Source organism: Acartia tonsa, chromosome 6, assembly GCF_053477335.1.
Source record: "Acartia tonsa isolate MP-2025a chromosome 6, ASM5347733v1, whole genome shotgun sequence".
NCBI lineage: Eukaryota > Metazoa > Arthropoda > Copepoda > Calanoida > Acartiidae > Acartia > Acartia tonsa.
The window spans coordinates 6,502,189-6,514,247 of NC_137265.1; the positions used below are offsets into that span (position 1 = coordinate 6,502,189).

Genomic DNA, 12,059 nt, shown 5'->3' on the forward strand with positions numbered 1-12,059 from the left:
TTTTTTTGCCAAATACTGGATATCGGATATCTGGCCGTATAACCAAATATTGAAGTAGCCAAAAAAATCTTCATAAACTGGTGTTTTATTATATGAAATTAAGGTTAAAACTTGAAAACTAAGTAAATATTAAATGATCTTTCTTCTAAGCAATTAATCTAATAAACTATTACTGCCCTCAATCTGTAATATTAATGGTTGAAGGATGGCATTAGGAGAAAGGGTTTTGATACTCGATGAAAACCTATTTTGTTTCCAACTTTTCTGCTGGCTAATTTGAATAAATATCATCAAATCTAATTTTAAGAAACTGACATAAAGGTTTTTTTAAACCTAAAGATACAATTGTCTCACAATTAGTACAGCAACAATGTAACAGAATTTTAATTAAAACAGTAAACTACAATACAGAAAAAATTCTCTGTAAGGAAAAAAATACCAGTTCTTATAAAGAACTATAACGTAGAGACTGTATAAAAAAGAGCTTCTGTAGAGACTGTGTACTTTCAGTGACTAGCCGTCATATATACGCACAGACAAACCTTAGCTATAAAGTAGCTGCATTACAAAAAAAAGTAAAATGTGTATTTTCAAGTTTCCAAGTTAAGTAAAAATATTTTGGTTGATTCTTGTAATTCTAAATTGAATTTGTGAATTTGACTTGTCACGATGTGACACGGTCAAATTTCTTATCTGCAGCATTTATCTTAAATATGTTTACATTTCAACATTAGAATTTCCCTATATGTATAGTAAGAGGAAAAGTATTGTCTGTAAAGAATTAAACCAATAATTTAAATAAAATTAGGTTGACAACATCCAAAAAAGTAAAGATGAAACAATAGGACAAATTAACAATAACACTTGTAGATTATCGAGACTGAATAATTAGAATTTAAATGTAGAAAAGTCGAAATCAAATTGTAAGTCAATTTGTTGAAAAACTGCTCAAATAAAGTTTAAGGACATACATACATTTTAAGGACTTTATTATAACATTGTACTTTGTTGTCATAAGAATCAGTAGTCCAAAAATCAGATCAATCGTAAAATTATATCACATAATAAAAATTTGTTGTTAAAAAGTTAAAAATCATCGACATGTTTAAAAGGGACATACGGAAATTATGTTAACAATTATTAAGTTAGTATGTTTTCTAAATAGTACCTAACTACTACAAGAATCACCATGCAAAGTTTGAAATCTTACAATCCTAAATCAAGGAAAAAAACTATTAGTTCCTTCCGTACTGGCGTACGGACGGACGGATGGACCAACCATAAGTATAGAAATAAAATTATAGAAGTTAGCAAAAACCGTGGCAATATGAAGAATAATCCTAATTGGCAATAATAAATTCCTGGTAAGTGGAGGTCTTCTTGTATTAAGCTGGCGTACAACTCTATTTTCTATGGGGGGCAGGGACCTTCCCACCCCTACCTCGGTGTAGCTACTTCTTCCTAAATAAAACATATAGTACAACTCTATTTTCTATGGGGGGACAGGGACCTTCCCACCCCTACCTCGGTGTAGCTACTTCTTCCTAAATAAAACATATAGTACAACTCTATTTTCTATGGGAGGCAGGGACCTTCCCACCCCTACCTCGGTGTAGCTACTTCTTCCTAAATAAAACAAGGATAGTACAACTCTATTTTCAATGGGGGGCAGGGACTTTCCCACCCCTACCTCGGTGTAGCTACTTCTTCCTAAATAAAACATATAGTACAACCCTATTTTCAATGGGGGGTAGGGACCTTCCCACCCCTACCTCGGTGTAGCTACTTCTTCCTAAATAAAACATATAGTACAACTCTATTTTCAAAGGGGGGCAGGGACCTTCCCACCCCTACCTCGGTGTAGCTACTTCTTCCTAAATCTATCATACAAAGTAGCTTGATGTCTGTCCGTCTGACCGTCTGTCTGTCTGTCTGTCCCTTAAGATCTTGGTAACCACTGAACCAATCGGATTCTACTTTTCAGGAATAATACCTACTGGTCCTGTGGTGGTTTTAGGCTATTTTCTTGGGGGGTGGGACACCACCAACACCCCCAAAAATAAAAAAATCCAACCCCCGAAGTTTTTTTTTTTTATTTTTTGTAAAATCTCAGTAACTGCTGATCAAATTGGGCTCTACCCTTCTGGGAATATACCTACTGGTCCTCTGGTGGTTTTAAGCTATTTTCTTGGGGGGTAGGACACCCCAACCCCCCCAAAAATAAAAAAATCCCCACTTCAAAAATTTTTATTAAAATTTTTTAAAAACAAAAACCAGTAATTGGGGTGGGGGAACCCCACTGCAACATGGGGCGAAGCCCCCATGAACCCCCCCCCCCCCTGAAAAAAAAAATGAAAATATTTAATTTTTAATTTTAAATTTTGTGTATGCAAACAACCTAGGTCTAATTTTTACGAATGGAAATTTTTCTGTATACGGCAAACAACCTGGGTTTAATTTGTACAAATTAACATTTTTGTGCATAAAGCGCACAACCTGGGTTTAATTTTACCACAGAGTAATTAAACAAAGAATAATTTTTTGAATATTTCTATTAAGGAGGGTTGACTTCCCAAAACTATATAGTGCGAAGCCCTTAGAGGCTAGGGGCGAAGCCGCTAGTAAAACATATAGTACAACTCTATTTTCAATGGGGGGCAGGGACCTTCCCACCCCTACCTCGGTGTAGCTACTTCTTCCTAAATAAATCAAAGAGTACAACTCTTTTTTCAATGGTGGGCAGGGACCTTCCCACCCCTACCTCGGTGTAGCTACTTCTTCCTAAATAAAACAAGGACGGTACAACTCTATTTTCAATGGGGGGCAGGGACCTTCCCACCCCTACCTCGGTGTAGCTACTTCTTCCTAAATAAAACAAAGATGTGAGTTGATGTCATAAAACTTTTTTTAGGTTTTCCATTGAAGTACTTGCAATTGGCTTTGATAGTGCTTTCATCCGTAACTATAAAGGACCCCTGAAATCCACCATCCTTAATCTATTTTTTAGAGATACTTTGTCTGGCATTGGCACGTGCGGCGCCCTAATCCTACGGAGTCTTAGCTCTTCTAACCCATACCTAACCTTACCTAACATATTGTAAGAAACAAAATTATGCAAAACTTGTTTAATAGTCCGTTCGCGATATGTCAAAAATCGTTAAAAAGTTATCTAATCATTATAATTTAAATTAATAGTTAATTTCAGTCAGTTTGACTAAAGTAAAGCGTTCGATCTGTTGATGTATACTTAAGAAATTTTTACCTTCATATATTCACATTTTATAAAGGGGGGAGGGGACATAGGGCTTTGTTTATTACATAAGTCTCCAAAGTTTTTATTTTTTGTATTTTTGTTTTGTTGGCTTAACAACTTTGGGAACTTTTAACGAATGTTGACTGGTTGGTTAAGTTCATTTCATCACAAGGGATGTACTTTGATTTACCAGCCATTGTCTTTTCCCTGTATATTCTTGCATAAATTCTCATTTTATACATTTTATATAATAAAATAAACCCCGAACAAACATATTATGCAAATCTGAATTTTCAAAATAGCAGCTTTATTATTCATTTAGGATGATTTTACAATAAATATGAAATGTAGATGCCTCTTTTGGTTACAAAATTCCACTGTTATTTTTTAATTAATCAGCACCAATAAAGCACAAGATCTCAAAAACAGCATTTGGGGGAAATACTGGTGAACAAACATAATATGCAAATCCAAAACAAAGCAATAAAAAAAAGGTTTTATGGCCCTTTTCACCTCTTTTAAAGATTGATTATGATAAAATAATAATTTTTTAAGGGATTTATGCATTAATTATTATGAAATATAGTATAAGGTAGAAATTAATGATTTTTCTAAATAAGAAATGTTTGGAAAAAAAAATTTGATCCCTATCACTTTAGAGGACAGCTGCTGACCCCCAGTTTTATGGATGAACCTAAATACATGTTATAGATAAAAATTACCCTGAAAAGTATACAAAAATGTTTTTTTATGTGTTAAAAAAATTCATTTCAAAATCTTGATTTTGAGGATGCTTTCAGATGCTCCTGTTGGTGGTGATGGTGAGCCAAATGTTATCTAAGTACATGCCCATTACAACAACTTGTCTATTAACCTATGTACCATTTTTTGTAGTCATAGCAGCCTCCAATGGAGCCTTCCAACAAGAAATATAACCATCTTCTAAAAACTACAGTATTCACCTTATAAATTGAAGTAAATAAAATTGCAATTCTTTTGTCATCATGGACATGCACTTTGATAACATTTGGCTCACCATCACCACCAATAGGGGCATCTTAAAGGTCATCATCCTCAAAATCAAGATTTTAAAATTGATTTTTTCAACACACCAAAAAACATTTTTGTATAATTTTCAGGGTAATTTTTATCTTTAACATGTATTTAGGTTCATCCATAAGACTGGGGGTCAGCAGCTGTTCTCTAAAGTGATAGGGATCGAATTTATTTTTTTCAAACATTTCTTATTTAGAAAAATCATTAATTTCTACCTTATACTATATTTCATAATAATTAATGCATAAATCCCTTAAAAAATTATTATTTTATCATAATCAATCTTTAAAAGAGGTGAAAAGGGCCATAAAACCTTTTTTTTATTGCTTTGTTTTGGATTTGCATATTATGTTTGTTCACCAGTATTTCCCCCAAATGCTGTTTTTGAGATCTTGTGCTTTATTGGTGCTGATTAATTAAAAAATAACAGTGGAATTTTATAACCAAAAGAGGCATCTACATTTCATATTTATTGTAAAATCATCCTAAATGAATAATAAAGCTGCTATTTTGAAAATTCAGATTTGCATAATATGTTTGTTCGGGGTTTATATTACTATTTTACATATATTACTTTCTTTCCTGGAATAACACTGTACCAATTTCAAGCTATTATAAGCTCATATCTATTGAAGAATAGTGAGGATATTAGGGCAGGGATATAAAGGGATAAGACGACGGCCAATAAATTGATGTACATCCCGAATTATGATACACAAAATTACCTTTTTGTCGTTTACAATAAGTGGTTGAAATGCTCAGACACTCAACTTAATAAACCAACAAATCAAAATTCAAAGATGTTGAGCCAACAAACAAGAAAACGTTGTTATAAAACTTTGGGGACTAGTGTAATAAACAGTCCATTGTCCCCTCCCTCCCTCATGTTAGGGTATTATATGGCTCTTACAAAAGTTTATTGTAAGTAGTTACCCAACATTGAATTCAAATAGATTTTCATTCAATAGAAACTGGGTTAGCTTAGAGCTCAATGTTTTTTAAAGTAAACTCTTATATTTAACTTCTTCCTGTAGCTGTCTGTAATGCCCTAGCAAAATGGGGATAGATGTCACCGCGTTTGGCTTACATGTTCTATTGACGTCATAGTAGAGGGAAAGGGAAGTAGGAAAGAAACCCCCTAGAAAAGAGATGGGATATAGGGTATTTTATGACGTCAATAGAACAGGCATGTCAAAAGTGGGGACATCTATCCCGATTTTGCTTGGGTACTATTGACAGCTTACTTTTTCCTTCTTAACCTTATACACTAAATAAACAGGGATGTTTGTATCTCTGTATATTTAAGGTAGGTTTTAGGCTATTTAGTAAGTTAGTAGAAAACCACTGGTTATTTACAGGGATCTAAAGGGATAAGATAATAACCTTTAAATCGTTGTACACCCCTAATGATGATACACAAAATTACTACTTCTGTATATCAAATTTAGTGATTAAAACGCTTGAACACAAAACTTAATGAACCAACCAATTATAATTCAGTCCACGAATTCGTTAAGCTAAAGTTATTACAAAACTTTTGGGACTAGTGTAATAAACAGCCCAATGTCCTCTCTTTCTCTCTCTGGATTATTACACAATAAAGTTATAAATATCAGACAAGAGCTTCTCTTTAACTATACAAAGAGATTTCACTGTTTAAACTCATTTCCTCAAATGCTTGCACATCTATTTAAAAATTGTTTGCTTTACTGATATCAATATAAATTTATATGCTATAAGTATTTGGATGTTTGTGAGCCATATACCTTTCTAATATCATTTAATTCCCCATTAAAGCTTTGTAAACTATTTTTGTCTGTTTATTTCACTAGTCCCCAAAGTTTTGTAATAACGTTTCTTGATTACCAACTTTGGGGACATTTATTGAATTTTATTGGTTGATTCATTAAGTTGACTGTACTACAAGCGTCTCAACCATTAATTGTAATCTACACAAGGGGTAATTTTGTGTGTCATCATTTGGGATGTACATCAATTTATCCGCCATTGGCTTATATCTTTAGATCCCTGATTTCAAGCTACCCAATTATTCATATTACCATCCTTGTTTCTTATTGTTTCATTGCAAACTTGACCATTACCATAGCAAAGGAATAGTTTTATGAAAGGTATTTTAGATGTTTTGATAATTAACCTTTGAATAAATTTGAATAAGACCTACTGTATTAGTTATATTAGAAAAGATCTGCGGGTGGAATGCCTTAGCTTGTGTAGACCACCTAGGATTTCATATATAAATCTACATAAATATTTCAAATGAATATTAATAAATATAAGAGCTGAAAATATTCCAATGTTTTTAAATCTCTTTGATGAAAGTATCCTTTTATATAATAAACTATGGAGGGGAAACAAGTTAGGTTTATTCAGGGATCTAAAGGGATAAGACAATTTCTGATAAGTTGATGTACATCCTCAATGATGTAACCCCTTCAAAAAAATAAATTAGTGGTTGAAATGTTTGTACATCCAAGTTAATGAACAAACCCATCAAAATTCAGTAGAAGTCTCCAAAGTTGTGAAGCCAACGAATAAGAAAACATTATTATAAAAAATTTGGGGACTAGTGTAATAAATGTCCCGATGTCCCCTCCCTTCCTGGGTTTATTCCATTTAAATTAGGGGGAATATAACAAGTTTATCTATTGTTGATTCTTATAAAAGTTGACCTCGTAGGAAATATTGAAATTGAATAAGATATTAAGAAATTATAAATTTTCAGGGAGTTTCAGGGATCATTTATTTATATTCAGGTATCTAAAGGGATAAGACAATTGCCCATAAATTTATGTGCATCCCCAATAATAATACACAAAATTATTATTTCTGTAGAATACAATTTGTTGTTGAAACGTTTGAACACTCAATTTGATGGATCAACCAATGAAAATTAAATCAAAGTCCCCAAAGTTTTTAAGCCAACGAATAAGAAAATGCAATTATAAAGCCTTGGGGACTATTGCAATAAAAAGCCCAATGTTTTATGAGGTTTCTTAATGTAAATTGTCAAATTTATGTATGTTTTACTTCATTTATATTAAATTTGAAGTATTTACTGACTTTATGCAATCTTTAAGTGTTATTAGGTCGTTTTGTGCGCTATTTACACGAAAAATCACTACTTCTTTACTAGGGGAGTTTTGTCCAAGTAGATTTTGGCGATGTAGATTTTGACATACCTGTTGGGAAGCTTAGCCTTCCCTCATCTTTTCCAAACATGGATAAATGATCCGGTGGGATGTCACAGTCATCACTGGGGTACAATCCTTAAACAATGATTTTGACAATTGGGTACAATCCTTAAATAAGTTTTACAAAAAAAGAAACTAACTATTCACGGATTTGTTTCTTGTTTAAATGAGGTACAGTACTTAAAAATGGAAAGTCTCTTTGAGTGCATAATTTAAATCTTCATTTTAAACTACAATCTTTAAAGTTTAATTATTATTATTTGGTATAGTCCATTAAAAGTATGAGATAGATACATTCAATTCACATTAAGAAGCTATTAAGTTAAATGTGTACTGGTCTGTCATTGGTTATTTACTTTGTGTGTTGGACTTTTATTGGTCATTTGTATTGTATGACATCATTGTTTTATAGGCACTATAAAGAGCTTCCATAATTAAAACCTGTCTTACCTGGTTCTCCATGAAGTAAAGTTTGGCCGGCGCCATTACAAGAACCTTCTGGACCTGGTGCTGCCTGCCATCTAAACAAAAAATCAATGATTAGCAGTGAGTGTACATTGGGCTATTTATTACTCTAGTCCCCAGAGTTTTCTTATAACGTTTTCTTAATTGTTTGCCTGACATCTTTAGGGACTATCAATAAATTTTGGATTGGTTAGTTCATTAAGTTGATTGTTTAAACGATTTAATCCCTAATTGTAATCTACAAAATTGGTAATCATGTGTATCATCATTTTAGGAATGTACATTAATTTATCGGCCGCTAGTTAATAAGACATAGTTGACGTTACTACCTTTACAATGTTAGGCTAACCAATGTCAGAACGTATTTTTTTTTTTTGGGGGGGGGGGATAATTTACATTCCCCAGTTCCTGGTATATACAAATTCTTTAGGAATGTAATAGTTATTTCTTGCATCGTATTATAAACAGCTTTCCGCGGATATAGAAAGTACAATTATGAGATTAAAACTAGTTTTTTTTAGCCCCGAGGTGCCGAAGGCGCCAGCTAAAAAACTGGTTTTAATCTTATGATTGTACATTTCTATATTCGTAGAAAACTGGATATAATACGATGCTAGACATAGTTTTTTCGTATGGATGAAAACCGGTTCCTATCCACCGGATTTGAATGAATACGAGAAAATATTTTACCCCCAACATATTTTAAAAATTTGCTTTAAAAAAAACATGAATAAGTAAAATATTTAATTTGTAATATATTATGTTCCAAGAATTTGATAAATTTTCTACTCTTCATGTTTTTAAAATTTGACGGCGTAGCCACCTTACAATTTGTCAAGACGCCATACTTGATTTATATTTGGTTGCTTTAAATGGGTAATTGCCATTTATAAGATTGGTTTAGACGTACAGCTGATTTTAATATTATAGAAAGACTACCATTCGTCTAATAAGTTGATTTTTGACGTAGTACGTGCAGAAAAATCCATGTTTATGGAGAAGATTTTCTACAAAATATCGTATTATAATGTGTTACATTTATGACTAGAAGATACGCCCCTAGATGCCTCTAGAGGGCCCTTGAGGGTGGGGGGCGGGGGTGAAGTCGACCATTTCGACCTTTTCGATTGTAGTTTTTAAAAAAAAAAGTACCCTCCCACAAATTACATAGTTATAAACCTACCCAGTAACAATGTGAAGCTACTCTTTAAAGGAAAACCATATCGGTTCAGCGGTTAGCAAGATCCTTCAGTACAGACAGATAGACAGCCTGTTACTTTATCATAAGGATATATATTGGAATCAAATGTACCATCCTTGTTTACACGAAAGAGTTAATAATAAAAATTCTTTGAATATATTAGACAGCCTCAGAATGAGATATTTCGTCTCAAGAAAAACTATTTTCCTCAATTTATTCCGCCTTTTATAAATATCATCGTCGTGGTTTGATAGAAATTTGAATGTATGAATTCAGAAACAAATTGTTGTAGGTATTCTACAGTAAGACATATAGAATTTGTTTTCTCGTATTTATTCGAATCCGGTGGATAGGAACCGGTTCTCATCCATACGAAAAAACTATGTCTAGCATCGTATTATATCCAGCTTCCTACGAATATAAAAATGTACAATCATAAGATTAAAAATAATCATAAGATATAAAAATCTTATAAATGTACATTCTATATCCGCGGAAAGCCGTTTATAATACGATGCGAGAAATAACTATTCCAGTAGATATGGCTTCTAAACCGATTAATATCAGCATAATTAGAACCGGGTGTCAGACATACTGAAAAATCATGTATAGCATCGTATTACAAAAATTTTCCACGAAAAGTACAATAAAAATCATAAAATAAATACCAGTTTTGTTAGACAAGGCGTTTTAATCTTATAATTTTCCATTTTAATATCCGCAAAAAGCTGTCTAATATAAGATGCGATAAATAACTATTAATTCCATCGATGGCAATCTACAACTAAATTACTATGAAACGAGAAGATATTCACCTGTTTATAATTCCAGAAAGGTTTGAAAGTTGAATATTTCTTTCTTCATAGTCTGCATCGGTCTCCCACTAAAATAGATAGATAGATAGATAGATAGATAGATAGATAGATAGATAGATAGATAGATAGATAGATAGATAGATAGATAGATAGATAGATAGATAGATAGATAGATAGATAGAGAGATAGATAGATAGATAGATAGATAGATAGATAGATAGATAGATAGATAGATAGATAGATAGATAGATAGAGAGATAGATAAATAGATAGATAGATAGATAGATAGATATTTTTACATAGTTTGCATCGGTCTCCCACTAATAAAATATCATAATATTTGGGATCAAGTGACTTATGTGACCTTGGGGGTTGCAACGATCAAACGGCTGGCTTCACAGCCTAAGTTTCCACAGCATTGGAACCGGTAAAAATCAAATAAATTAAAGGAAGCACATTGCTTGTGAAATGGGCATAAAAATTTTACTTTTAATTTTTACATGTTATTTTTTGACTCTCATATGTTTTTAGGTTTGGAAGAGCCAATTCGAAATATGTAAGGACCTAGCAGTGACATAAATTTCATTTTTCATATAGAATATTTAATAACCTCAAAGGTGGTCTAAAGTCCATTAAGATCATCAAAACATAAATGGCCTTTAGAATTTCGTTGCTGTGGAAAACTGTCCAAAAACTATTCGGGGAAAAAATATCCCAATTCTTGTTTGTGTGTGTAACCTAACATGGTTTGGTGGAATCTAAGTTAATTCAGGGAGGGAGGGGACATTGGGTTAGTCCCCAAAGTTTTATGATAACGGTTTCCTATTTGTTTGCTTAAATTTAGAGGACTTTTATTGAATTTTTAAAGGTTGGTTTATTAAATGTCCAAAAGTTTCAACCACCTATTTTAATCTAAAGAAGGGGTAGTTTTGTGTATCATGATTCGGGATGTACATCAATTTATCGGTAATTGTCATATCCCTTTAGATCCCTAAAGTAAATTTGTGTTTTCCCGGGAAGTTACTCAAGATTCTAAAGTTTAGAGACGAGACCTTGAAATCAAATAATTTTCAGGTTTAATATACACATGAGACATATCCTTATTAAAAAGTGAAAGGATCTATATGGCTGTGGCTGTTTCCAAGTATCTCGCTAAATGCAGAATCGATATGGTTCACCTTTGAAGTGTAGCTTCTCATAGGTGCTGGGTAGGTTTCTTAATATATTTTGGGGAGGGCACAACAACCCTCCCAAGAGAGATCGCCAAACAAAAGTTCGCCACCTAGCGGCTGTTTTGATATATTTTTTGTTGTAAACAGCTTATCTTAACATTGAGATCTTTAGAGGCGTAGTTTCATTTATGGTATAGTTTCATAGTATGTCTCAAACAAAAATATGTTTTCATCTGACATCTGTGTGTCAAGCAGTGGCGTGCGAAGCACTTTGTCTTGGGGGGGGGGGGGCATTTTGAAGATTTTGTAAAATTTTGCCATTTTTTTTTGGGGGGGGGGCATTTTGATTATATATACTAATTTTAAATAAGGGCGTTTTAAGGGGTGGGATTATTTGATTATGGGCCTTCTAGTCCTTATCCCTTCTTCCCCATCCCTTCCCCCATCCCTATTTTCCCATTTATATCCCCCATCTCCTCCCATAGGGAACTAGAAAGCATCTTCGAAAAAAAAGTACAGAAGATAATTTAACCTTCCCCCCCCCCCCACCACAAAACATTTTTATGGGTGGAAGGGGATGTTATAAAATCTCAGCAGGAAGGATGAATAACCCCATTAAAAAAATTATGGGGGGGGAGATAAAAACACTCATTTTGGAAATAATTTACCAAAAATTAACCTAATATGTAAAACTGATTTTAAATATTTCTTTATTGTATGACAACAAGGATGACAACATCTTTAAGTAGCAAAGCACAAAAAATCATTAATAAGAATACAGACAAGTAGATTTAAAGAGCATCTGTTGAAATAAAATATATTTTAGATAGAAAAAGTCACAAATCCTTTTTCCTGTATGTTGTGTGATGACAGTCAAAGTAAATT

At 32.8% G+C, this 12,059-nt stretch overlaps 1 protein-coding gene across 1 annotated transcript in view; it reads right to left on the reverse strand.

Annotated features, from left to right (window-relative positions):
• Positions 1-664: 664 nt before the first annotated feature.
• The window catches only part of LOC145321685 (uncharacterized), a 29,852-nt gene continuing 18,457 nt past the window's right edge, over positions 665-12,059 (reverse strand). Inside the window, exons 5-9 of the mRNA XM_080163206.1 lie at positions 10,003-10,070; positions 7,972-8,042; positions 7,510-7,596; positions 1,319-1,461; positions 665-706 (exon numbers count right to left, since the gene is read on the reverse strand). Coding sequence (XP_080019332.1) covers positions 665-706; positions 1,319-1,461; positions 7,510-7,596; positions 7,972-8,042; positions 10,003-10,070 — 411 coding nt within the window. The remainder of the gene's footprint in view (positions 707-1,318; positions 1,462-7,509; positions 7,597-7,971; positions 8,043-10,002; positions 10,071-12,059) is intronic.